The sequence below is a fragment of the Stigmatopora argus genome, chromosome 11 (genome assembly GCF_051989625.1).
Source record: "Stigmatopora argus isolate UIUO_Sarg chromosome 11, RoL_Sarg_1.0, whole genome shotgun sequence".
Lineage (NCBI taxonomy): Eukaryota > Metazoa > Chordata > Actinopteri > Syngnathiformes > Syngnathidae > Stigmatopora > Stigmatopora argus.
In genome coordinates, this window is record NC_135397.1 from 13137825 (window position 1) to 13165331 (window position 27507).

The 27507-nt window shown below is 39.2% G+C and overlaps 3 protein-coding genes across 4 annotated transcripts; 1 reads left to right on the plus strand and 2 right to left on the minus strand.

Moving 5' to 3' along the window:
• Positions 1 to 65: 65 nt before the first annotated feature.
• LOC144084245 (serine/threonine-protein kinase MAK-like) lies at positions 66 to 10131 on the minus strand. Of its 2 annotated transcripts, XM_077612439.1 has the most exons (14): positions 9974 to 10131; positions 8609 to 8880; positions 7786 to 7840; positions 6721 to 6842; positions 6566 to 6645; positions 6017 to 6149; positions 5309 to 5480; positions 4685 to 4852; positions 3488 to 3862; positions 2577 to 2770; positions 2318 to 2460; positions 960 to 1076; positions 767 to 874; positions 66 to 674 (listed from the first exon to the last, which is right to left on the minus strand). In XM_077612439.1, exons 2-14 carry the CDS (start codon positions 8707 to 8709, stop codon positions 529 to 531), a joined length of 1914 nt encoding a protein of 637 aa, XP_077468565.1. In that variant the 5' UTR covers positions 8710 to 8880; positions 9974 to 10131; the 3' UTR covers positions 66 to 528. The 2 variants fall into 2 exon arrangements, with proteins under 2 accessions (XP_077468565.1, XP_077468566.1); XM_077612440.1 differs by lacking the exons at positions 8609 to 8880; positions 9974 to 10131 and adding an exon at positions 7191 to 7232 and having other exon boundaries at positions 7786 to 7833.
• A 940-nt stretch (positions 10132 to 11071) lies between these two features.
• On the plus strand, positions 11072 to 15852 carry fbxo9 (F-box protein 9). The gene is made up of 13 exons (XM_077612443.1): positions 11072 to 11269; positions 12050 to 12121; positions 12213 to 12329; positions 12392 to 12449; positions 12526 to 12622; positions 12806 to 12936; positions 13028 to 13142; positions 13921 to 14039; positions 14121 to 14211; positions 14271 to 14366; positions 14464 to 14557; positions 15301 to 15455; positions 15558 to 15852. The coding sequence occupies exons 1-13, from the start codon at positions 11267 to 11269 to the stop codon at positions 15664 to 15666; spliced, it is 1257 nt and encodes a 418-aa protein (XP_077468569.1). The 5' UTR covers positions 11072 to 11266; the 3' UTR covers positions 15667 to 15852.
• elovl5 (ELOVL fatty acid elongase 5) lies at positions 15778 to 27374 on the minus strand. Its single transcript, XM_077612444.1, has 8 exons — positions 27139 to 27374; positions 24958 to 25022; positions 22636 to 22823; positions 20897 to 20974; positions 20627 to 20798; positions 20292 to 20416; positions 18817 to 18951; positions 15778 to 17570 (listed from the first exon to the last, which is right to left on the minus strand). The coding sequence occupies exons 2-8, from the start codon at positions 25013 to 25015 to the stop codon at positions 17484 to 17486; spliced, it is 843 nt and encodes a 280-aa protein (XP_077468570.1). The 5' UTR covers positions 25016 to 25022; positions 27139 to 27374; the 3' UTR covers positions 15778 to 17483.
• Positions 27375 to 27507: the final 133 nt, after the last annotated feature.

Genomic DNA, 27507 nt, shown 5'->3' on the forward strand with positions numbered 1-27507 from the left:
GAAAAAGACTGTCTGTTATCGCATGCTTTTGTTGGTATATAAACATCATCAACCATTTTTCATAGTCTTTTATATGAGCTGTTTTTTATTCCCTTTAAGTTATAAAAACAGTCCATTTTGAATGTTAAATATTTTGGATGACAACTGTCTATTAAGTGCAAAACGTTTACATATGAACTACTAGGATCATGATTTTAATTTTAAAAAAAAACATGCAAATGTAAACATTAGCATTACAGAGTAAAAAAACAGCAACATATTTATATTCATATACAGCAACAACATAAATGGTTGTAAACAAATCATACGCACGTTCGGAAACAGGTCCAGTCGTGAACTATACAAAACGTGTAACCACAGCCAGAGACTAAATAAGTATCATTATATTCCAGAGGTGTATTCTTTTTGGCACACAAACATACGCAAAACAGCCACGGTTCATGTAGTGAAACCAACAGAATGCCTTCAATTACTAGTCGGGACCTACCTACTCTTTGGAAGGTACATTAAAGAGAGTTTTTCAGGCCACTAGCGGTGTCCATATTTGGCAGACCAGTCTATTCGCCCGTGAATGGTCTGTACTGGTGCACGTGGTAACGAACAAGGGGGGCTTTTATTGGCCGCATTGGTGGAGGCGCTCTTCTGGCTCCGACCTGATCGCCATGTTGCATAATCTTAATAACAAGGAGAAAAAAAGCAAGCAGACCATCCATGAATGCGTTGTTAAAAGATAGAAATGTGTAAATGAAAGAAAAGACATCCTAACTTGATGCTGTTGACTCCAAACGTGGACCCTTCTGAACTCTGTGACCAGAAAACTCGACATTTTTTGTGTAGAGGGTTGGCATGTATCCTCCAAGGTTTGTATTTGTGCCTTTTTAGATGACAAAAACAAACCAGAAATGAATAAAGAATGCTACAAATTGTGTCAGAAAATGTGACTCTTGATGGAAAAGTACCGTGAAGACCTCTGCTTGGTAGCGTACCACCAAACGGAATACTGCTGTTTCCCCACAGATGGCTCCCGGACAAGTCTTTATTCATGTTTAGTTCCACATTTTTCTTTGTGCTAATACCTTGAAGGACACGGAGAAAGAAAGATGAACTCATTGCTCATTGGCTGCCATTAAGGAAAATTAATGAAAAAATTAAAAAGATTTTAATGACGAAAAAGAATACTCTCCCTCTTTTAGGTTTTGAATTGTTAAAAAGAAAATGAACAAGTGAATCCGTTGTTTTTTTCTCTCTCTCCAATTCTCTCTCTCTTTTTTTTTAAATTTATTTTGGAAAACAGGTTGCCACCAAAATGTTCCGCTAGAATAAAATATTAACTGGCTGGCTGTCATTGATAGCACTAGATGTCCACTTCATTTTGACCGTTAGGGCAGCAGGCATTGCTAAAGCATTAACAGTCAATAATTTCCCTGTTTAATTTAAAAAAATATATATTTTTACATTTTTAAATGCAAACAAAAAAGTACAAATATTTTTATATATTTATAATTTTTAGTTGTATTTTATTAGAATTTTTTAAAACCTGTCAATATATTTTTTTTTAAATCTGTAAGCATATACTTTTAGTTTCTGGTAAACAGATTGCTAGTATCTATCTTAACTTGTCGGCTGCCATTGACAGCGAGAGATGTCCAATTCATTTTGAGTGGGAAATGTGGCAGCAAGTGCAGTATGCAGTAAGAATTAACAGTAAAAATTTTCCCTAAATGATTTTTTTAAAATTATTTTCACATTTCTCATTTTTCTAAAGAGTTAAAACATTTAACATTTAAAACTACATTATACAAGTAAAAATTATATATGTTAAAATAGAAAAAAAAGCCCTTTTTTTGAACCGCTTTATCCTCATTAGGGTCACAGGGGGTGCTGGAGCCTATCGAAGATGACCAGAGGCGGGGGACACCCTGAATCGGTAGCCAGCCGGTCACAGCCATGCACACTCACATAAATACCTAGGGGCAATTTTCAGTGTGAAATCAGCCTACCATGCATGTCTTTGGAATGTGGGAGGAAACCAGAGTACCCAGAGGAAACTCACGCAGGCCCGGCGAGAACAAGCAAACTCGACACCGGTGGACCGACCTGGATTTGAACCCAGGACCCCAGAGCTGTGAGGCCGACGCGCTAACCACTCGCCCCACAGATTGCTAGTATAAGTATCTACATTAATTCATTCATAGGCATCCAATTCATTTTGACTGGGATGAGTGGAATTCAAACGTGAACATTGGCAACCTGTCCTTCCAGTTTATGGCAGGCAAGGCTAAATGCTATTTCAAGCTGGCCAGTGATCAATTATTACCTGGTAAATATCGCGACTGCCTCAGGTAGTGTTGTTTGGCAGACGCAGACCTCGATGCTTCCTGGTATCCCGATGCCTTGTTCAGGTTTAAAGGTGCTTCTTCTTTGCAGCTGGGCCGACTAAAGTCCACAACGTCACTATATCTGAGGCAAAGGGGACACATGACAACGTGTAATCATGAAGCTAAAGCTTTTTAGGACGGGAACACAATGTTTAACCCCAATCCTGAGCATAAAGAACAATCAATGATTCATCTCGCCTTCTAAGCGGCTCTTCGGGCAGCCTCGTCTTCTCTTTGAAGAAGTTGTTTTTTCCCGCCACGATCGCCGCAGTCAGTCCGGCCTCTTCGTAGTCGTCCCACTCGTCCCCTCTCGGGTGACCCCAGCGGCGGCGCCCTCCCTTGGCTTTGATCTGGTAGTTCAGCGGGGTGGCGTTGTCGCCATCCTGCCTCGTCTGTGAACGCAATCAGAAAGTTTAGCCGATCACGTCATCCTATCAGAGAATCGGAATAGGGTACAAAGATTGTTTTATTAAAATGTATTCGTTGACATTTTGAAGTATTCCCTCATTAGCTATCGCACGATCACTGCTAGCCCTCCCAGTCAAAATGGATTGGACATCTCTCAATGGCGGTAAAATATATTCACTTTCTATAGCAGTTACCGAATTAAGATGAAAAGTAACAAAATCATCCAAAAGTAGAATGCAAAAAATTATATTTATACAGTAGTTTTATATTTCATTATAATTATTTCCACTATTGGCAAAAACATCGCAGAAAAGAGAGAAAGTCAAGCGACGCAAAAAAATTCAAGAAATTACAACTAAAATAGCTCAATTAATCACTTTATTTGCTGTATAAGTTAATTTATGTAGAATACATTGTTTAAACAATTTGTATGCAACCTTTTTTGGTGCTACACAGCTAATTTGTAAAATAGCAATTTGATGATTGTTTTTTTTGGGTTGTTTCTTTAAAATCACCATCTATTATATGAATTATTATGTTGAAGTAGCTTTATTCAAAGAAATTTGGATGTACTTTTTTTTCCCCGCAACACATTTGCTCAGTATCGGCAGATTCTGAAAATAAGGTGACGTGCAAAAATATCTGATCAAGACATGGCTGATAAAGTGCAATAAAATATGAATATTAAGAAGAAAAATCACCTTGCTCTTGTCTGGAATGAAAGGTAGACGTGTCTGTGATGTATTTTCTCTGGCTTCCTGCTTGAGATGGTGCTTAGTTTGCTGCTCCCGAATCAGCTCCACGTGCCGCGGGTACGCCGCCGGAGGGGCAGGAACAGGGGAGGCCGGCAGCTGCTGGATAGGCCTGGGGGTGACGCAGTGTTTGTTGTGCGGCGGCGCTGGCGGCCAAGAGGGGGGCGCGGGCCTCGGATGTAAGGCTTGCTGCTGTGAAGTCTGCTGGGGCTGCAATATCGGCAGTTGCGGGGGCACCGGATGAGGCCGGGGTCTGCCCTGCTCCAGGATCTGCTGAGGCGTGCCCAAAGCCTGGCCCACGTGGAAGTACGAGTACCTGAGAGCCTGCACGCAGTATCATGAGCGTCCATGGCGAACTTAACGTTAGGCAAAACTAGGCAGTGGACATTAAAGTCCTCATACACTACTTGTCAATACAGTTTGGACTTCATTTGAGCACATGAATTATTAAATTGCATTTGAAACATTGTTCCCTTGGCATTGAAAATGATTCCTCAGTGTGGTCGTTTGGTAATTAATATTGCTTCAATGTGTGCTATCATTTATTGCTGTCGATGTATGGCTCGAGCTCATTTGACATGTTTTCACATGCTGTTGGACAATTAAAGCAATTGTCATATATTGTGTGAGATTTGCCCATTTTTAATGCATTTTGTAAGACATGTAAAAAAAAAAAGGTTAGATTGAAGAAGTGACGTTGCAGAGGTATATGCTTTCACTTTAAGCATTACATCAACATCTTGGGGATGGTTTTGATTTTTACTGAGCGGGAAGAGTTTGAAATATGTAACCGGCAACATAAATTATGTTCCGTATTTTTCGGATTCTAAGTCGCACTAGCAAAAAAAAATGCTAACTGAAAGGAGGGGGAAAACGTATAAGTCGCACTGGAGTCTAAGTCGTATTTTGTGGAGATTTTTTTTTGATACAATTCAAAACAAAGAACAGACATGTCTACAAAATGTTCATATTGTAGGAAAAATAAAACAACCTTGATATCTAGCTCGCCATCTGCTAGCTCAAGGTGCCTTTTTAAAGATGTATTTTGCATTTGAACTTTTGTTAATAAATGACTTACGATACCACATTGTAAGTCATCATTCCCAAATGTTTGTCAACTTAACAGTTATTGCCATTAGAGCTGACCTGTGCAGAAGTTGGTCTTTTCTTGTGGTCCCATTGGAGCAGGTCAGTCATCAGGTGAATGGCTTCAGGACTAGCGTTAGGAATCAGTGTCTTTAGGTTACTGGGAACGCACTGGGGCCAACGGAAATACATGGCACTTGCCAGCTGGAATCCCTCCGACCAATCATTCTAGATGACAAACGACAAAAATCTCTGTTACTACGGAATCTGGGCACTATAGACAGTTTTTCAAAAATGGACAAGTGATTATTATTCGTTATTAAAAAACAGTGAAATATCAACTTTATTAGCTTATTTTATGTTAATCTGCCTACATCCCAAGTAAAACTCTAAAGTGTTTTTCTTTCATAGTATTATAAACTCTTTCCATTCCATTAATGGTAATAGATGCCCAGTTCATTTAAAGGTATTATAGACTGATTGTGAATGCTCATGCTTGAGTGCCATTGACAGCGCAAAACGTCCAAAACATTTTAACCAGACATTCATTTGCCGCATCCCGGTCAAAATGGATTGGACGTCGAGCGTTGTCAATGCCAGCTGATGAGTTATGTAAACAAAATCTCAATTTGTGCATGAAAAGGTTACTCTATCTGAACTAAGATCCTACTTGCACAAGGTTACCTTCTTTGGTGTACCCAAAACTTGGCAAATCTTGAATATGGTGTCCACCTCGCTCGAGCCGGGAAATAAAGGCCTGAGTGTATAAAGTTCGGCCATAATGCAGCCCACCGCCCACTGGTCAATGGGGGAACTGTAGGATATGGATCTGAGGAGGACCTCTGGAGCGCGATACCTGTACACAAATAAATACTATCATGTCTCCTTTTCAGAGTATAACGTGTAGTCGCGTCGGAATCGGTGCCTGATATGCTTAATTTTGGAGTATCAGACAGTATCGGTTCTGGATACAAGATCAAATACGATTTTGCAGTCACTATGAGTGTATTTGGTACAATGGGGCTTTTCGGGTACTGTAAATTAAAGCACTAGGCAAACATGTCCACTGAGTGGGACTACTTCTCTTCAGTAACTAATGATCTAAACAGAGCATCGTGTAACAGCTGTAAACAAAGTGTTTATTGGCCTCACTGTAACACAAAAATTTGGATTTTCCATTCACGGTGACATTATTTTTTCTAGTTTTCACTGGTATAAAAACATAGATATCGTAGCGGCATCGACAAAACATATCTTGAGTAAAAAATCAGATCAAAAGTCCAAAAATCGGCAATGGGCTATCCCTACCAATGTCTCTTTGTTTGAAATATACAATTTCAGCATGTTCATGAGGGAGTTTCTATGAAGTTGTACAATTTTGGTGCAACTTACCATCTGGTTGAGACGTAGTCGGTGTACGGTGGTCGCGATCTTATCTCACGGGCGAGGCCAAAGTCGGCTATCTTCACCAATTCCGGACCCATGCACAGAAGATTCTCGGGCTTCATGTCTCTGTGGAAAAACCCTAAAAGAAATAACCGATTATATACTTACATTACTGTATTTTTCAGACTATCATTTGCACCAGCCAAAGAATACATAAAGAAGAGGAAAATAACAATATATAAGACGCATTTTTTGGAGGGCAATTTTTTATTTTATCAGCAACCTAGATCAAAATTATAAGTTAAAATAATAGTGAGATAGGGAACAATAGGCTAAATAAGCATCTGTTAAGATGGCATTTTTTCAGATTAATATAGCCTATAAAAAAACTACGTGTCAGGCTGTTGGGGGTCGGAGAGAAAATAAATAAATAAATATATATATATATATTGCAGACTCAGCCAAGATATGAAAAAAAAATTGCGACTTATAGTTCGGAAAATACTGTATGTCCGCATTGATTGAATACTTTGACAGTCCAGTGGTGATACATACCATGTTTATGAATGAATGCAAGACCCTGGAGGATTTGAAACATGATATTTCTAACAGCAGATTCTGGAAACAAACGAGTCCTGGCAAAAGGGAAGGGAAATTAAAGAGTCAATCTCTAGAAAGGGGGTGTTCCAAATCAAGTACGCGTAGAGTACCTATCTTTCATTAGCTGATACAGATTTTCCTTCATGTACTCAAAAACAAAATACAAGTGATCATTCTCTCTGATGACCTCCTTCAGCTTGATCACATTGGCATGGTTGAGCTTCTTTAAAGACTGAAATGAAAAGATAAGTCATTTGGGACAAAATGACAAATATGTCCAATTAAATTCAGTCATTTTTTTGCACTGGTAATCCTCACAAGGGTTGTGGGATGTCCAATAAAATGTAGGGAAAAAAAAGAAGAAAAAAAACAAGGTAAAAGTGTCAGGCAGTCAGCAGGATAAACAGGGATGCTTCGGGATTCATCATGCTACATTTTAGCACAGAGGCCAAACTGGGATTTGGGATTTTTAGCCCTTAACATGCTGTATTTTATACTGATTTAAAAAGTCAAACTCTAAAACGGGACATTTGAGTTCGAGGTGGGGGAAGTAGCTGACATAATTGTACTCATGAATCACCTTTCAATCTTAAGAGCTGCTGTGGTGAGTGTGAAATTGGGTCTGAGTGTGAAAACAAAGGACAACAAGCTGAGTGTTTCACGTTACCAACTGTCCGTCAAAACCAATATGTACGCTTTCACTTCTTTCAAAAGAAGTTGCACCTAACACAGTGCCATTTTACTACTTAAAATCTCCTTGCCGTTTATTGCGCTAGCCATGCTGTATTTGCCTTACTCCTTAAAAAAAAGTTTGTTCTGCTGAAAGTGAGGTTTCCTGAAAAAAAGGTTCCTGTAAAATTATAATACATTATATTTAAATGGTAAACACATTTGTACTAATACACAATCAATGTGCTTTGTGTACGTTCATTTTTCATATTTTTAATGAATAAACAAAATTAAACATTAATTAAACGGTTTTAAAAATAAAATAAAAAGACTACAAACAGAAATATACTATGGTTACAGCCCTAGATGTCCATTCCATTTTAACTGGGAGGGTTGACAGCTCTCCCAGTCCAAATAGATTGGACATCTCTATAGCAGCTTGAATTGTTGAATGTTTTACCAGATTTATGTATCATAGTATCGTATGTACAGGATATATTACAGACCTTAACTTCCCGAAGGTTCATGCATTCTTCCCACGAGTAGAACTTTCTTTTCATCCTAAAAAAAAAAAGTACATATTTCAGCTTACTTGGATACTTGATTCCAGTCTTTCAAGTACACTTTCATAGCTGTCAATCTCAGCCCAAGGTTTTCCTTATGAAACATCTCAAATTATCGGAAGACTTAAAACAAACCCTTTCACATTTGAAATGATATATAATTGACATTAACCTTTGTTTGTTTTACAGTTCATAATTTTAAAACCCGCCATTTTGAAAGCCTTGTTACATGTACTCCTGTTTTTTTATGATTATTATTAATTCAAATATTTCAGCGTTGTTAACAACAGTGTTTAGTTTAGGTCAATCTAAAACAATATTCGTTTTCATTTGTCTTTAGAGGACCTTGATATTAGCTTTTTAGATCCTGAAATCCACTCTGCAACACGCATAACTACGGCGAACAAAATGTATTTTACTGATCATATGCATTTCTGCTGTACACAGAAGTAGCGGTTTGTCGAAACTTGTAAACTTGTTTTGTATGTGTTGTAACAAATCGGGTTGCAATGTTGATTTGTGGAGTGTTGTGTTCTACATGCTGTCTGTAAACGCACCACGAGCGCAAACAACCCATTGGAAACCCTAAATATAGGTGTTAATGCTAGACGCTACGATATATACTATGTTTATTTTTATTTTTTTTAAACTTTTATCTTTAGGATTTTCTAGACTTTTTTTTTGGAACCCTTTAGAAATACAGGCAATCCGTACGAGTTGCCAGGTATGCACTCCACAGTTAGACGACAGAGTAATACAGACTCACTTCTTAATGGCAACAAGTTCTCCGGACTCCAGATTGCGCCCGAGGATGACCGATCCGTAAGTGCCATCTCCGAGCTGTTTGAGATTGCTGTATCTGTTCATTGTGCTCGGCCTCCCATAACATCTCCCGGGGGCAAAAGTTAATTGGGTGGGGACCCTCAAGTTGTTTTCCTGATTCCTGCTCCTGAATACAGTCGAATTTCCTGTAACAACACCGCAAGTCCACGCCTGGAGATGGAGGACTCATGGTGTCATGGGTTTGACTCCCCCCACCTTGGGGCAAATAGAAGAGAGAAATGATTTGTTATTGAAAATACACAGGGTGAGCTGAAAGCAGGTAAAAATACACTTTATATTACTCTGTGATCATCTTTCAAACCATTACACTCGTTGTCAATGAAAACTTTAAAATCCACTTCCCTTGTTCTCAATTTAAATCATTCAATGTTTTTAAGGAGGCAGCCCGTCGGCCTCACAGCTCTGGGGTTCTGGGTTCCTACTCCAGGTCGGTACACCTGTGTGGAGTTTGCATGTTGCTTGTGTGGGTTTTCTCCAGTTTCCTCCCACATTGCAAAAACATGCAAGGTAGGCTGTTTGGACACTGCATTGCCCCTAGGTATGAGTGTGTGCGTGAATGGTTGTTTGTCTCCTTGTGCCCTGCGATCGGGTGCCCACCGATTCAGGGTGTCCCCTGCCTCTGGGCAGAAGTCAGCTGGGATAGGCTCCAGCACCCCCCGCGAGCCTAATGAGGATAAAGTGGTTCAGAAAATGAATGAATGAACAATTTTTAAGGTACTTTTCAAGAATACAATTTCTACTTTTAGCTCACGTGCACATATATGACAAGCTGTTGTTATCGAGACAAACAATACTGCAACTTCTTATTATTTATTATTTTAACCAATTATTGTTCACTGCATCAGCCAGGCATCTAAACATCTTTTCGAAGGGATTACTATGTCCACATTTTCCTAAATCGGTTGCAGCGAGGACTTTTGGTTCTTTCGCTTAATAAAATGTGGCGCTGTTTAACGTCATTTGCGTGTATCCCAAAATAGAAAAAGACACATGCTAATGAGCATAATACACACATGATATTTGTATAGACATTGTTTACAGTTCCAGCTTGCAATTAGCACAGGCGCGATGATCCGCACCAAAAAAAATTCTGATTACATATCGGTCGTTTTTTTTTACTTGCACTAACTTTACGTATCAATTATATTGCTTTTTTTTCTTTTTTTTGAAGCAAAATACAACGCACGAAATGTTTGGCAATGTTTTGGCCAAACAAAATACATTTAGTATGCGGGAGGAGCGAACGGAGCCCGAGAGATGTTTAAAATCAAAAGAAAACAACTCTCACCCTCCTTGCTTCAATTTCGCCAGCAGACATGGTGAAACATGAGCAGACGACCATCAAAATGACACATTTAGTGGTGAACTAACAGTATCTCCATCTTCTGTGTGTTCTCGCTAAACATGAATGTAATCACAACCAGGCAGGCCCAATCCCGTTCTCGACAGTAATCATCTAAATCTCGCGATACTTGACCAACATTTGAACCGCCTTCACAACAAATCACGGCTCCTCATAGGCAAAAAAATAATCGCATACAATAAACTACATGTCTAAAATTAACTGAGTACTTTCGATTTACTGAATTCTTGACGGATTTACCAACATTTTTTTAAATAACAAACCAAAGCATAGTTCATTTATTATTATTATTATTGTGATTATCATCATTATTATTATTGTCATATCATTATTATTATTATCGTTATTATTATAATTATCATTTTTATCATTATTAGTATTATTTAATTTATTTTTTAGTTGTGCTGTGTGTCTGATATCTGTGCATCCCTTGTTTTTACACGTGTGTTTGGATTGTTGTGAAAAAGGTTTATATATTTTATATTAATTGGCGAAAAAAATAGTACAACCTTAAATTCAATTGTAATGTTTAACGTTTCGGTGTGCTCCACTTTTCTCTTTTTAGTTAATTAATAATAATCGTTCAAAGTTTCTTTAGTTACGAAAATGTAGCACGCACTGGTAAATGTTGGAGTGTAAGATTTTATACAAGAAAAAAATTAAAATAATAAGAATTATACGAATAAAATTTGGGTTTTGATGGCACAAATGTGGAAGTTGAGGGAGAGAATTGTTTTTTGGCGTTCGGTAATTGTTTATAATAAGCATATTACCAAATTATCTCAGTACAAATGTAAGTTATCTAAATTGTATATGTCAAAAAAATAATATATTGGTTAATAATATGTATTCCTGCAGTTAGAAGTTAATAAATTACATTTGTTTGCCCAGTTAGTGATCAAAGGTTACTGAATGTAGCATATCTGTGTTTTTTAGTTTAAAAAACCCAAATAACTTATTATTATTGTTTATTTTTTAAGACTGACGTGTAGTATAAATAAAGGCGTACAGTGAGAAGCCAAATAAGGACAGTCACTTCCGTATTGCTGACACTCGAGCTCGTCTCGGAACTACCGCCGACATGGCTGCGTTCTTGCGAGCTCGTAAATATGTTCGTTGCGTTGTCCGTTTCTCCGACCGTGACCTGTAAACGCCACGACCAACGTTTGTGAAGAGGGGGCGCATCGTACGCAAATAGACTCACTCGGCCAAGTTGTCATGGTATGTCACCGCGCTGGTTAGCTGTTAGCAAGCTAGCTTTGACGTCAACGTGATAGCACTTAGCTAACTTTAGCCAACACGTTGCTCGGCTTGTCTGTAGTTACCGTCAAACACTGAAACGTTTTTGTCTAGTATTTGCTATATATAACACATTTAATTTATGAGCTGGCATTGCAATAGACGTCCAAACCGATTTGGAATGGGAGGGGCTGGAAGCGAACCAATAGGATTGGACTTCTAGCGCCGTCAATGGCACAAATATAGGAGCATACACAAGCAGTCCTTGTAAAAGCAGCGAGTTATTATGATTGTGATTATCATTATTATTATTATTATTATCGTTATTATAATTATCATTTTTATCATTATTATTATTTATTTTATAATTTAATTTAATAACTTTACAGTTTAATTGGGAGCCACAAACAATTAATGTTTATTATCAATGTTGGTTTTCTTAGCCTTTTTAGTTTTTAATTCACAAATTAGTTTAATTTCTCTGTAATTTGGAATGATTTATTTCAATGCCTATTAATGAATTTTTATTTCAAAGACAAATATGGGACTGTATATAAAACTAATTTTAAGCTGGGCCATAAATTGGTGTGTTCCTTATAGTGCAGATAATACAATTTTTATTTTTTATTAAAAAAAAAAAGCTTTGAAACTAATTTTAAGATGAGTCATAAATTGAAGGTGTGTGTGCCTTATAGTGCAGATAATAACATTTTTATTTTTTATTAAAAAAAGCTTTGACCAATGAATATTGACTTTCACCAGGCAGAAGAAAATTTGAACATTGATGCTACACTGGAGGAGGAAGATGAGAGTTCTGATGACCCAAATCTGGAGGTGATTGATTCAGCAGTTATTTAGCTCCCATTCTAATAGGCGGTTGTTTAAGATTTGTCCGTTCTCGATCAACGTAATCATTCAATTGCAGCTGCAGCTCGACGCATTCCGAACAAGGTGGATGTCTGAACTCAAACCGAGCTACACCGCAAGACCGCCACGAGCTTCGGCCCAGAGGAAGACACAAGATATAGCCCGGGAGGAGAAGGTGCGTATGGGACGGTCACTGAATTGAATATGAGTGGTCGCTCTTACAACTTCGCTTCTCAGGCTGCAGAGTTGTACTTGAGAGCGGTTAAGGAAGAGCAGAATGGTGCATTTTATGAAGGTGAGTCCATTTATTTGCCATAGAACGTAAAAGTCCGTTCTTAAGGTGTCATTTTTGTTGTTGTTGTTGTTGGTAGCTATCAAGTTCTATCGGCTGGCTATGCAGATGGTGCCTGATATTGAATCAAAGATCAACTACAGCCACTCTGATGCTGATCAAACTGAAGAAAACTAGTAAGATATTTTTAAATGCTGTTCAGGTGTAAAAAAAAAAGAGTCAATAAGTGCTCCTAACAGATTTGCACATATTACTGCGTTTAAACCCATCGCCAAAATGTTGCATATTCACGTGAAGCTCTTTGATTCTGTAAAAAAAAAAAATTGCTCTTTTGTTTCTAACTTGTTATCGTATCATAGCAGAGAGGAGAGGGACGCAGATGGCGAGATTGAAGATCTGGTCGCCTACTTTGAGCATCAAGTCACGTTTGGAAGTTGCTTTCCCAAGATTTGCTCTCCCGCGTCGGAGACGTCTCAGATGCACGTATCAGGTGGAACGCCTCCTTGCCGTTTCATGACTTTTCCCCGGGGGATTTTGAGCCCCCCCGCTGACTTTTCTGTTGTGCTTATGCCTCCTTGTAGCCTTGCCAAGGGAGATCCTCATGTACATATTTCGGTGGGTGGTGTCGAGCCACTTGGACATGCGTGCCCTGGAGCAGCTGTCAGCGGTTTGCCGCGGCTTTTACCTTTGCGCAAGGTCAGTCAACTCCGAGGTCATAAAACGTTGATTTACTCATCGGCTGCCGTTGACAGCAATTGACGTCCAAATTATTTGAACGTGAGAAAACAAAGTGAATCGTCTGGAACTTTTTTTCACAAGAATGCTATCGCTATCTCTAAAGAATTAGATTTAACAGTATTTTGTATTTTTTTTGCGTGCGACAAAAGATTATTTTGACTCTAATTGGTTCATATATAAATCAATTTATTTACTGTTTACATTACAGAAATCAGGGAATATATATGGTTTTAGTTTTTTTTTTAATTAGAATTTTAATAGTAAAAAAATAAGTTCATATAATTAGTGTTTGGTTTCTAGGGCCTCAACTTTTGCCGAAGTAAACTCTGAGCATATTTTTTTTGCTTAATATTAGAAGCTTAAAGTAATATTTGGTGAAGTCCTAAAATAATGTGATTAAAAACATTACTTATTTTTGCATCACTCGAACCGAAAGTTGTTCAAGTTCCGTCGACATCAACTTTTGGTGACATTAGTTCAGTGTGAAAAATTAGATTTTTGAATAATTGTGGAGGTTTATGTGATTCCTGCTGATAAAACTTTGATGAGAATGACTATTGTTAATATAGGCGACATAGTTTTAAATGAAAAGATTGTCAGATGGTGGTGTCCCTTGAGATTTTTTCAATGCAAAAAATGCCACAGCTCAAAAAAGGTTGGGAACACTGTGCTAGCAGATAATCACGTTCTGTCCATTTCATCCAGTACATATTTTTTTCCCATCTTTCTGATATAGGGACCCAGAAATTTGGCGTTCAGCATGTCAAAGAGTGTGGGGACACAGTTGCACCAAGCTGGGACACTACCTGTCCTGGAGAGAGATGTTCTTACAGAGGCCCCGCGTTCGTTTTGACGGTAACTAAGCAGTTTGACCATACTTGTCTTTTTTTTTAAATATATTTTTCACTCAACTGAACACTTGTATGGTCTGAACAGGCATTTACATCAGCAGAACGTCATACATTCGTCAAGGAGAGCAGTCTCTGGACGGCTTCTACCGACCTTGGCACCATGTCGATTTCTATAGGTAGACTGCTCCGACACCCGTTCATGGTGGCTCTATTTCCCATGTGCGTGTCCTGTCAGGTACCTGCGCTTCTTCCCCGACGGCAGCGTGGTCATGCTGACCACACCTGAAGAGCCCCACTCTGTTGTGTCGCGCTTACGCACTCAAAACGTCAGGTGAGGCCTTTTTTTTTTTTTTAATGAACTGAAAAGAGTACGGCCTTAACGTCAAGGATGGTTTTCCAATTTTTTGAACTTTTTGGTTCCTCCGTAGAATGGACGCTGTCAAGGTCGGCCACTATCGTCTGTCCCAGGAAACGGACAATCAAACCAAAGTTTACGCGGTCATCCGCAAGAGGAAAGAAGAGGTGAGAGCATTTCAGGGCTTCTTATGATTTCTTTTTTTTTTCTTTTTCATTTAACTCACGTTGACGATGTTAGTCGTCCAAACCATTTTGATTGGTAGTGGCGAATGAACAACCTCCGCGCCAAATGGATTGGTCGTCTAGCACCGTCAATGGTGCATTCACAGCTTGTCCTCAAGTTTAAATGAATGAGAAATTGAAAAGAAATCTACATTAATCGCTCACATATCGCAGTTAACCAGACATGGCTGCGATAATCAAAAAATCGCCAAGTAGGGTCCACCCCTATTATAACTACCTTTTTTTTTCTTCAGTGCCGAGTCCTAGTAGCAAAGTGGCTTCTGCTTACGAGTTTCAGCGTGGCTTTTCACATTTTATGAACTTAAAAATATATATATATATATATATATTTAAATAGCGGGGAAAAAAAATCGCAAACAACTGAATTTGCGAAAAGTGAGCTCGCGATAATCGAGGGAAGACCGTACTTTAGACTGCTATGTTTCTGTTTTTATTCATTCAACTTTGTCTTGACATATATTAATTTATAGATGTAATTATAATTGTATAAAAAGCTCAATGATTACTAATTTAAAATGATGCTAATTGCTTTTCCAAAAAAATAATCACTTAACATCTTCAAATTCCACTTTTGAATAGCGGTCCATGAGGGATTTTTTTTATTTTTATAACTTGAAAGACAATTTAGGACATTGATGGATAAAATAAATTCCACTTTTGTCCAGAAATCATCAGACCTGCAAAAGAATCGTTTCTACAGGCGGAACCAAGCCCCGGAGGCCGAGCACACCTTCCACATTGGACTCCTTCTGTCCTCTGCGGGGCGCCAGAGTTTTAATAAACTGACGTGGATGCATCATTCCTGTCACATTACTTACAAGTAAGAGCTGCTGCAAAGAAAATAGACTGAGCAATTTTTTGGGGGAAAATGCTTAAAAGAGATCATAATTAACATTAACCTAATTCATGTTTGTTGTCCTAGGCTGACCGGGGAGACGGTCATCAGCGCGTTCGACCTGAACAAGATGTACACACCCTTCATCTTCGGACGAGTCAAGAGTTACACGGCTTTCTCAGATCAAGCGCTCTAAAAGCTTAGTTCATTCGCACAATATCAAAACTCAAAACAGTACCACGCTAGAATAACTACATTTAATCGTGATTTTCCCAAATGTGGTTAAGAGTTCACGCAATTGAGCACGTCCCAGCAATGAATGTTTATTCTGTTTTGGTCTCATAATGCACTTTCTGCTTCAAATAAACAGTCATCAAACCAGTTCCTTTGGCATCATGAATATTACATACTGCATGTCACATCACTGTTATGAAAAATGAACATGTCAGCTCTTATGGTAGACCTTTTTTTTTTTAAACATGAACAAGATTTATAGCATGTGTCAAAGTGGCGGCCCAGGGGCCAAATCTGGCCCGCCGTGTCATTTTGTGTGGCCCGGGAAAGTAAATCATGAGTGCCGACTTTCTGTTTTAGGATCAAATTAAAATGAATAGTATAGATGTATATTAAATTTCCTGATTTTTTTTCCCCTTTTTAAATCAATAATTGTAATTTTTTAATCATTTTTTTCTGTTTTTAGTTCAAAAATCATTTTGTAAAATCTAAAAATATATTTAAAAAAAGCTAAAATAACAACTGTTTTAGATCTAAAAAAAACTGAATATTCAGGGCTTTTAAGATTTATAAAAAAACAACTAATATCACATCTAAAATGGTCCGGCCCACATGAAATCGAGTTGACGTTAATGCGGCCCGCGAACCAACCCAAGTCTGACACCCCTGATTTATAGCTAGATTTATAAATGGCTTTAAATTCTACTATGATTATTTCAAAGCTCTCAAATGTAAGTGCAAAGTGGCAACCGCGCAGAAGCTAAAAATGCTCGCGTGTGTTCCCGTGTCATCGATCCCTCGTCTGCCCTTTTGCGTGTCAACAAATTATCAATATCTTTCCCGATAATTGGCTTCCACCACAAACATGGCTTAATGATAATGTAAACAGAAGAATGTTTTCATCATAGGTGCAATTTATTTCTGGGAATAATGTGTTTAACTCAATTTTAACATGAACATTTTGTGCCATATTTCAACCAATTCATTGTACAAAGACGGGAAGTGGATCAGTCAGATTTATTACTCTCGCATCGGATGTGCATGACTTCCTCTGTATAATGAAACATCACCACATACACTAAAAAGCCTTTTTTGGGGGCATAATTGATTACTTAGCTCGACACAAAAGTGGCATGGACCATCAATGCGGCGACGTCAGGATTAGCAACCAAATAAATAGGTCCATAAAGGCACTGCATTTCTAGAAATAAGCCTCCAAATGTCACCCTTGACAACAAATTAAATACATATTTTCAATAACCCGTTAAAATTGAATGTCAAATCACATCGGTGCGTCTGCTGTGCAAATATTTGAGCATAAGCATCTTGCGATGTCCCTGCATTTTTGCAAAGGACACACGGTATTTAAAGATTACGCAACAGCAGAGTCAGGACTGGAGAACTGCACTCTTGTTACACACAAAGGACGAGCTAAAATGCTGCGTGCCTGAAAATTTACAGCATGTTCACCTGAGCTTTTTGTCTTTGCGCCGTCCTGCTAAATAATCCATCACGTGATGGTTTCTAAACCAACAAGACCACTGGGAGAAAATTCCTGAATGCCTGTTGTTTTGATAGTGGTCTTGCTGGTCCAGAAACCGTCTGGATTCCTTAGCAGGTCACCTAAATAAAAAGCACTCTTGTCAGTTTGTTTGACTTGAACTCACACACACACGCAAAAAAGGAAGGTTTGGCCAATGGCATACGAGACATATCTTTTTTTCCCCAGCAGCGTTAGCCCGAAAGCTACGAGTGACAACGGAGTTGGTTAGGAAAATCTCAGTTTGTCTTTGTTTTGTGCACCATGTGTCCATTGGTGGACAGGGAAGCGCCGTTCCTGAGTTCTCTCTTGTACTTCTTGTACGTCTGGGGTAAGAATAAAGAAGAGAAATGATGTACGTGTCTGGACAAGCCATTTTTTTGGTCAAATTTACAAGATCATTTTAGTGTTTTAACCCACAAGGGTTCAAATTCAAGGGCCCAGGGCCAGATCTGAATTGTATGCACTAACATCTAGTGAAAATACAATTTTAATACAATTTATGTAGAGGTCAACGAAAGACTGAGGATTAGAGAATTTGATTTTTTTTTTAGATAAAAAGGTTTAAGATGGGCAGCCCGGCAGCTGAGTAGTTATCGCGTCGGCCTCACAGTGGGGGACCTGGGTTCAAATCCAGGTCGGTCCACCTGTGTGGTGTTTGCATGTTCTCCCTGGGCCTGCGTGGGTTTTCTCCGGGTACTCCGGTTTCCTCCCACATTCCAAAGACATACATGGTAGGCTGACAAGACACTCCAAATTGCCCCTAGATAGAGAGTAGTCTCTTTGTGCCCTGCGATTGGCTGGCCACCAATTGTCAGCCTGAAGTGAGCTGGGATAGACTCCCGCACCCCCCGCGACCATAGTGAGTGAGGATAAAGCGGTTCAGAAAATGAGATGAGGTTTAAGAAAAACATTTTTACAGGTGGAAAAAAAGGTCAAGATTAAAAAATAAGTTTTTTTCCCTAGACTTGAATAAAAAAAAAAAAAAAAAAAAATTTTTTCACCCTTTGTGAATAACCAATCGAAAAATTCAATCAAAAAACTCTGAAAGCAATTACAATTCGTTTGATCATAGATTATTAGAGTCCCAGTTGGCAGCCATAATAGCTCCGCAACATAGATGAGTTTGACACCCCTGATTTAACCATTTCGCCCTTACGGATGGGGATTAAAACACCAAATTCATTAAAACTTGGGGGGCTGGCATCACCAACTAAGTCAGTGCATGAGTTGAACGAGTCAACATTTCAATTCTATTGAGCGGTTTGAGTCATTGGCACCGAAAGACTTCAACCAAGGAGTATGGTTAACTTATTCACTCCCAAAGTAATACTAATGATCAAACTACTATTCCTTGTGTTATCTAGTTTTAAAATACCATTTTTATAATTATTTTATAATTCATAGATGGCTAATGTTTCCATTTATTATTGCATATTGTTGTTAATTATATGTTTAGCCCTAAAAGCTCAACTCAATCTGTGTTTTCTTTCATATAGTCTTTTGACAAGAACAACAACGGAACAAAAATCCTCTATTATTATTTGGATGGACTTTAGAACTAAAACTGACCTGAATGTAGAAGTTGGTGAAGAAAACAATAAGCGTGAGGACGTAAGTGATTTGGAAGTAGAGCCATCCGAAGGGCAAGCCGCACGGCCACATGATGGCACACAGCGTCTGCAAAAGCGTTAGAAGGAACTGGATCTGCAAGGCGGAAACATAACACATGCATGTACACACACACACACACACACACAATCTGTAGTTAGAAGGTGACAAGAAAGACAATATCAATCCAGAACCCAAAATATCTTTAATGGGCGCACAATTGTCTCTTCCCGCTCTTCTGTGCTTCCCACTTTCGAGGATAAAGGTTGATAAACATTGAGCATTTAAAAAAAACACCACACCAAATAGAAGTCTTTTGTGTGGAAGACTGTTGATCAAAAGTATATAAAAATTGTAAACTTATAAGACCTATGGAGATGGAGAAAATAATGTTTCGTCTCAAAAAGCGACAGCACATTAAGAGCACGTCCATTTTCAGTTATACCAGTGCGCAGAGGCGGGGTAGACCATAGGCAAGCTATGCAGTTGCTTGGGGCCCCCGGTGACAAGGTGGTCACATGGCAACAGGAAAATAGAAAGCATGCTAGCAGACGGCAAAAATCTGCAGCTCGTTTCAGATGGGACATATTCTGTTTGGGGACATTTTAATGGGCGGGTCAAAGGCAGATGAGTGAGGAAGATAATTAAGATCTACGTACGTACTTTCAGTATTAAGGTATTTCTGTCGCTTTTTGGATGGATTTATAGTTTTAAAAAAAGATGGTCTCTTTCCCATTTGATAGCACCTTTAAAAAACATGCCGATTATTGCCATCATTGGCTTTGAAAAGCCATACACACCAAAATGTGCTTGTTGTAACCATTTACCGTGACTCTTTTTTAATAAAATACAAATCTGCGCAATTTGATTTAGTATTGTTTTCAAATTGTTTGACATATTGTGCTCTTGAGTTAATATAGCAGATCAATTTGAATTTATTATTAACTCATTCAGCTAGAGCTATTCTTAGAAACTTGTGTTTTTTTGTTTTTTTTTAAATAAAATTATTACTCACAGCTCTGGGTTCAAATCCAGGTCACGTCCACCTGTGTGGAGTTTGAATGTTCTCCCCGGGCCTGCGTGGGTTTCCTCCGGGTACTCCGGTTTCCTCCCACATTCCAAAGACATGCATGGTAGGCTGATTGGACACTCTAAATTGCCCCTAGGTATGAGACTGAGCGTGAATGGTTGTTTGTCTCCTTGTGCCCTGCGATCGGCTGGCCACCGTTTCAGGGTGTCCCCCGCCTCTGGCCCGGAGACAGCAGGGATTGGCTCCAGCACCCCCTGCAACCCTAATGAGGATAAAGCGGTTCAGAAAATGAGGTGAGATAAAAATTATTGTCTTTTTTTCCTATTGGGAGGCACATGATAATGGTGTTGTGTGTCCCATTCCAAATGTATTAGGACCGCTACAAAATGAATAGAAGTAGGGTTACCAGTTGCAGCTGCGTAATGTACTTCTTCCACCAGAGGTACGGCCGCATGGCGGGGATGGCTGACAGGCCGTAGTAGGAGTACATGACCACGTGGACCAAACTGTTGAAGCATGGGCCAAAAGATGCTAGAAGACACAGGTCAGATGAAATTATAATTCAATGTATCTTGTGTGACATTTCACTCCTAACCTGGAAAAAGTATATCCATTTGGTGTATTAAATAAATATTCCCATGATTGTTTTTTTGTTTTTTTTTCACCGGATAAGAAAAGGTACTCCTAAAATAACTTGCGCCAGTACTTTTGATCATTGTCAATGTGACTCCGGTGACTCACATTGACCACAGGGGATCCAGTTCATGACAAACCACCAAATGTTAAACATGGTGGCGTGATGGTAGACGTGAAGAACGGTGATCTGGTGATTGTTCTTGCGCAGAATGAAGAAAACAGTGTCCATGAACTCGATGAACTTGGAGAAGTAGTACCACCACAGGACCTTCATGACCTGGCGACAGACAAAGACGCTTGATTTGATTGCTAAAAAAAGTAGGGATTTGCTCCCCTGTAGCGAGATGACAATCCTTTTCATTTGATGATGCACACCTTCTTATCCACTTCTGGTGAACTGTGGCACTTCTGGCAGTAGATTTCATAGCTGCCGCTCAACAGAGCAGAAACAAGCTGAGGACAAAAATGAATGAATGACAAAGGCATTGTGCTTGAAAAAAAATAAAAGATAGGTATGTCCACACATAAAACACAATCAAGAGAGGAAAGAAAGAGCCTCTAAATTAGAGGTAGGGAACCAATGGCTCAGGGGCCATATGTGGCTCTTTTGATGGATGCATATGGCTCTCCGCTAACCTGTGAGGGAAAATATGGAAACCGGTGATGAGAGAGCTGAGTTCTGAACGCACCAATAGGAGTTTCACGTCAGGATTTAGGCACCGACACTACCTTAGCGCCGCTTTTATCTTTTATTTTTTCCTTTGACTCTTATGCATGCATACTCTCATTGATCCTCGTCGATTAGCAACACTGTAACAATGTGGTCGAAATAATTCAGATTTTTTTTTGTACTTTAAATGGACACATTTTCATGTACGTAGTTTTAAATTCTGAGGATGGCTCTCAAGGCATAACATTTTTAAATATGAATTGTTTATGGCTCTCTCTGTCAAAAAGGTTTCCGACCCTTGCTCTAAATCCTTTGGGTCCTCGTTTGAAAGCGACTTTCTATGGAGGAGAAATGAAGCCAACGCAGTTGAAAGTAGACGGACGGACAAGTGTAATTTAATACCACGTCAAAAAATCCATTTCAATCAACGGCCTGTGCGGAAGGACAAAAGCTTCCCAGACGGCCATTTGTGAACATATTTGCGCGTTTACATAACTGGGTAGTTTGATTGTCTGTTGGAAGAACACCTTATAAGTAATCCCAGTGAATCATTTTTCATTACAACGCTGTGGACTTTGGTTCCAATCTGATGACATGACCTGACGCAATACACGAGCGGGGGAACCATTCACCACAGTCATAGACAAATCAGAGTTCCTTTAAAAATGGGCTGTAATATTGAGCACACAGTAACTTCAGTATGGCACTTGCAATAATGAATTTCAGGAAACGGAGCAACAACCTTCCTATTGTTGAAACTAGCCATGTCCGGATGCTGATGTTTTGACTTCTCATTCGATTACAATGGTAAATACTATATCATTAATCAAAATTATTTTGTCAAATTGAGCCCTGCAGGTCTCTCTTGAAGAAATACTCTGTTTACAAATATTATACAATGCCCTGCTACTATCATTAGCTTTAAATGAGCACTTGTTCCTTGGAAACTGTTGTTAAAAATACTTTTAAGTTTGGGTTGTGTGGAGGATTCAAGTACCGTATTTTCCACACTATAAGGCGCAACTAAAAACTTTTTTCCCAATGAGTTAACATACACTATTCGAGTGGAAAATGGTGCTGAATTGAACACGTGGTAGCAACCGGATATAGCGAATCACATCGACATATTGTCAAATCCCTATTATTACATTATTGTATAGTTCGGCTACCAAGAAGTGATAAATGACTCCCGAGAAGAAATCCTTGGGTGTGTCATTTGGATTTTACAAGAGATCACTAACTTCCTTTCTTTAAAATGACGGTTTGTGTTCCAAGGTTCCAAGTCTGGGGTCTGAGCGGCACTTTGTTGAGTCAATTGCCTGATTGATTGTACGATGAATTAGAATTTTTCAAAATCATTATTAAGACACGCTGAGGTGATACTGCTTATCTAACATAAATCACTTTAATATTTTACCGTGCAGCCATTGCTGTGAGCGCATACCTGGCAGAACATGCAGAGCGACAGCAGCGTCAGGCCCGCGTTGTAAACCACCAGGACGCCCTTGCAAGAGTACGCCGGCCTGTGTTTCATGTACTTGGGCCCTGTCCACACTACTATAAGGTACAACACGGTGAGGGCAAGGGTTGGCGAATAGTTGTCGAGCAACGGCCACCCCCGTACCCGTGGATCTGAAACAACATGAGGAAAGTTTTGACGGGTTCGCTTTTAATAGACAATGATGTTTTTTAGGTTTAGTCACCTGACATGTTTCGGCAGGGTGGAAGCAACAGGCGAGACTAAACCTAAAAAAAGCACCAGTGTCTGCTATAGTTTCAGTAACTAGTCAAAACATAGATAACAAGAAAACAAAATGAACTTGGTACAACTAACATGAGGTAAGCTTCATTCATTCATTTTCTGAACCACTTTATCCTCACTCAGTTCGCGCAGGGTGCTGGAGCCTATCCCAGCTGACTTTGGGCCAGAGGCAGGTGGCCAGCCAATGGCAGGGCACAAGGAGACGGATAACAATTCATACTCACACCCATACCTAGGGGCAATTTAGAGTGTCCAATCAGCCTAGCATGCATTTTTTTAGGAATGTGGGAGGAAACCGGAGTACCGGGAGAAAACCACACACGGGCCCAGGGAGAACATGCAAACTCCACACAGGTGGACCGACCTGGATTTGAACCCAGGACCACAGAGCTGTGAAGTTGACGTGCTAACCACTCATTCGCCGGGCTGCCACATGAAGTAAGGTTACCTCAAGCAAACTATTACTAATTAAAATTGACCTAGCTGTTTGGTAGTGTTACGACACTCCAGGTGTATATCACCAATTTCATGACAATGCAATGCAATATCGATTGTTTGTAAACTGATACAATAGTTGCCCATAACAACAATTCAATTTAATCTGATTGTTCGCCAGTCAGCCGTAGCGCACACAGAGAGACAAATGACCATCCCCACTCATAATCATACCGCCACCAGCGGGAATCAAACCCATGCCTACCCGCCTCAAAGTCAGGCAAGTGAAGTGAGTTTATCTGATCGATTTAATATAGTATTATGCACACATGGCGGCCCGGTGGTGCGGGTGTCTGCTTTACAGTTCTGATATTGAGGGTTCAATCCCACGTTTGGACCATCCTGTTTGCATGTTTTCTCCGGGTAATCCAGTTTCCTCCCACATCCCAAAAACATGCACATTAGGGCCAGTGAACACTTTAAATTGCCCCTAGGTATGAGTGTGAGCATGAATGGTTGTCTGCCCACCAATTAAGTGTGACCCCTGCCTGGTGATTGGTAACTTTTCAATGCAAAGCCTTTTTGAAGTTTGAGCGTTTTGTTGTTAAAACATTTCAGAGATTTGACTAAAAATAGCCACTCTTTCACAATACAACACATTTAAAAGATAATCAATTTTTCGACCAATTTGGGCTGTATAGTGGCACAAACCTTTATAGGACACTCCCTTAACTCAATGCTTGTAATTGACGGTACTTAACGTTTAATCCATTACGACTGGACAACTACACTGAAACTTGATCCTTCAGAGTCCTCTCTTGTCACAAATTAGTAGTATTCAAAATCAAAGAGGCCTCAATTTTTATTCATAGATGCCTGTTGTCACCAATTTGCATCATACATAAAATGCATTTAATGATTATTTCCTTTAAATTGATTATATTATTTCTCTATTAATATTTTAATATGTATTCTAAACAGAGTCAAAACCTGGAATGTAGAAAGACGTGAAAGATTTTTAAATCTTCGAAAAACATTTTGGCCATTGTTTACTCCAGGAAATGAGACCATAGTTGGGAGGGGTCAACAATCATGATTTTAGGGTCCATAAGACAGAATTTATTATTTTATTCATTTTAATTCTATTGTTGTTGTTTTTGTTAAAATTTTAATAATTTATTCCTAAAAAAAATGGTTTAAACATACCATAATAATTAATAACAGTGTGGCCTACATGAGGCAGAATCAGATGTCCACACATGGACACAAATTCTTTGAGTTTTTTTTTTAACCAAACAATAGTCATTATGATATCTATAATTTGGAAAAGATAGTAAACTGGCCAGTTTGCCATGGCTTTCATCGATCGGTTAGTCAAGCATACAATCAAACTGATTCGAACGCAAAACAACAATCAGCAGTCACAGTTGAAATATGCAATTTTTAAAAAATGCTAATTTATTCATTCTTGCTGTTGAAGCTGATGAAATCATGGCAAACTGGGTAAAATTAGCAAAGCTCACATTGTTGTCCAAAGAATCGATGGACTGCCGTAGCTGACTGACTTACCTCTGGGACCCAACCATGACTCGAAGAGGGTGTTGAGTCTGCGATCCAAGGCTTCCATGTGTCACCTGAAAGTCATAAAACCCTCAACAGCAGCTAACAATTCAAAATATTAAAAACAAATTATGAGCAGATACTCTGGCCAGAGGGACAAGACACACTTTCCTCAAGAAACAACCCTGGTTACTTCGCCACCACAATTGACAATTTTATCATAGATAAACTATCAAACTTTCCTTTTCAGTATCAGCCAGAAACTATTTGCTCAATAATAGCAAATCTTTTTGCTTGGTTAAACAAAACTCTAGTGGAGCATTGAGCGCCATCATTTTGGAATGTAGTGGGGCTTAAAATCAGTTTGACATGTTGAGATTAAATGCACAGAAGGGTTAAACAGATTACAAAAACCTTTGATTGAAGCGACACAAACCTGAGCCATTGAGTTTTGAAATCGAGAGAAAAGAGAAAAATTTAATCCGCCTGCAACCACCACACACTCAATCTCATCTCATCTCATTTTCTGAACCGCTTTATCCTCATTAGGGCCGCGGGGGTGCTGGAGCCTATCCCAGCTGACTTCGGGCCAGAGGCGGGGGACACCCTGAATTGGTGGCCAGCCAATTGTAGGTCACAAGGAGACAAACAACCATTCACGCTCACGCCCATGCTCATACCTAAGGGCAATTTACAGTGTCCAATCAGCCTACCATGCATGTCTTTGGAATGTGGGAGGAAACCGGAGTACCCGGAGAAAACCCACGAAGGCCAGAGAGAACATGCAAACTCCACACAGGTGAACCGACCTGGATTTGAACCCAGGTCTCCCACTGTGAAGCCGCCGGGCCACCCCTCTGTCATAATGACATCCAAATTGAAATATATCTAGCGGCTAGCCGGTCAATAAGAGAACACCATTGACTTGATTTGCTTTTAAGGGTCGTATAGCAGGGCGGCTGAGAGGTTAGCACGTCCGCTTCACAGTAGGGGACCTGGGTTCAAATCCAGGTCGGTCCACCTGTTTGGAGTTTGCATGTTCTCTGAGTACTTAGGTTTCCTCCCACTTCCCAAAGACATGCATGGTAAGCTGATTGGACACTAGGTATGAGCATGAGCATGAGAATGAATGGTTGTTTGTCTCCTTGTGCCCTACGATTGGCTGGCCACCAATTCAGGGTGTCCCAAAGTCAGCTGGGATAGGCTCCAGCATCCCCCGCGACCCTAGTGAGGATAAAGCGGGTCAGAAAATGAGAGGGTTGTATATCACCTTTTTAAAAAGATTTTACTGATGTATGTGTAACCTGTAATAACTCCCATTCGGGAAGAAAACTTGGCTTATTATAATCAATCCCTGCATAGTCATCGGACCATATTAAATGTGATTGCAGTGACATATATGCATTCTGATTAATATTAATTACAATGTAGTGTGCTTTTCAATTGGCAATTCTGATGGTAGTCGTGTTTCCATCATATTCCTTCCATTTTATTGTATACATATATATGTACAGGTGTGGATAATTCATACACAATATATTTGTATTTTGTTATTAGTTTGTAATGCCATGGCCTTAAAAACTTCTGCCTTTGTTTCATTGTCAATATGTACTGGCTCATATATTGAGCTTCAAAGCAAGATTGCAATCATTTGCATTTGGCTTTGTAAATGTATTGTGTATAAAGAGGATTGCATATAAAAGCCTATTATTGCGTTACACACAATTGAAACTAGAGACTAAAGGGGTAGGTCTAGTAGATACGTTTTATTTACTTTCGCTTTTAAAAAAACGTGCTAACAATGAACTTTAACATCTATTGCTTTTATCCCTTAAATGTGAGATACATAGACATGTTTATGTTTGATGTTAATATATTTATTCTCATGTTAACATTCAAATCGACGATAAAGTGTGGAGGGCAAGAACAGGTGACTTGCATTTCCACTAATTTTAAGTGATTTTATGTGATTTTAAGCCAGAAGGGTGATCACGGACAAATTGAAAATTCAAAAATGTTCAGAGCAGTTAAATCAAAGAACAAAGTTCGAAAAGATACTTTAGAATCAGGCTTATTCTAAAACAGTCACGACTGAAATCAGTGACTTTAATAACACGATAGTCTTGAAAGCCGAATATTCTAACTCAAGCGTAGTGTATCACATTTTAGGAAAGACGACCGATAACTTACCATTAATTCAGATCTCCGACGCAATATACGAGATGAACCAAGTCGGATTTAAAGAGGAAATTCATCACCTTCGTGCGTGCCTCGCGGGCCATTCGTTGAGTTGCCATTCAGACGTTTGTCATTCGGTGGGCAGGGAAATAAGAAAAAAAATGGGAGGGGCACAAGTCCGCTAGTTAACTCATTGTCTGCCACTGACGGCGATACACGTCCAACCCAATTGAAATGAGGGATTGGCAGGTAATAGGGGAAACAAATAGCACAGCTAACTGTAGTACCGATGAGCCAATATAAACACGAAGAGGGACACACTGACCTTCGAATGAGCAAAAGTTACAGGAGTGATGAATTGGTCATGTCTGGTTTATGACT

Coding starts and splice junctions, on each gene's coding strand:
- elovl5 (XM_077612444.1), bottom strand. CDS start 25,015: ATGGAAGCCTTGGATCGCAGACTCAACACCCTCTTCGAGTCATGGTTG. Junction 22,824..24,957: donor GTCATGGTTGGGTCCCAGAG/GTAAGTCAGTCA, acceptor ATGTTGTTTCAG/ATCCACGGGTACGGGGGTGG. Junction 20,799..20,896: donor CACCAGAAGTGGATAAGAAG/GTGTGCATCATC, acceptor GTCTGTCGCCAG/GTCATGAAGGTCCTGTGGTG.
- LOC144084245 (XM_077612439.1), bottom strand. CDS start 8,709: ATGAACAGATACAGCAATCTCAAACAGCTCGGAGATGGCACTTACGGA. Junction 4,853..5,308: donor TTTTGGGTACACCAAAGAAG/GTAACCTTGTGC, acceptor TTTGTCATCTAG/AATGATTGGTCGGAGGGATT. Junction 2,771..3,487: donor TCATTCCAGACAAGAGCAAG/GTGATTTTTCTT, acceptor TTGCGTTCACAG/ACGAGGCAGGATGGCGACAA.
- fbxo9 (XM_077612443.1), top strand. Junction 12,623..12,805: donor GATCAAACTGAAGAAAACTA/GTAAGATATTTT, acceptor ATCGTATCATAG/CAGAGAGGAGAGGGACGCAG. Junction 14,367..14,463: donor TTACGCACTCAAAACGTCAG/GTGAGGCCTTTT, acceptor GTTCCTCCGTAG/AATGGACGCTGTCAAGGTCG.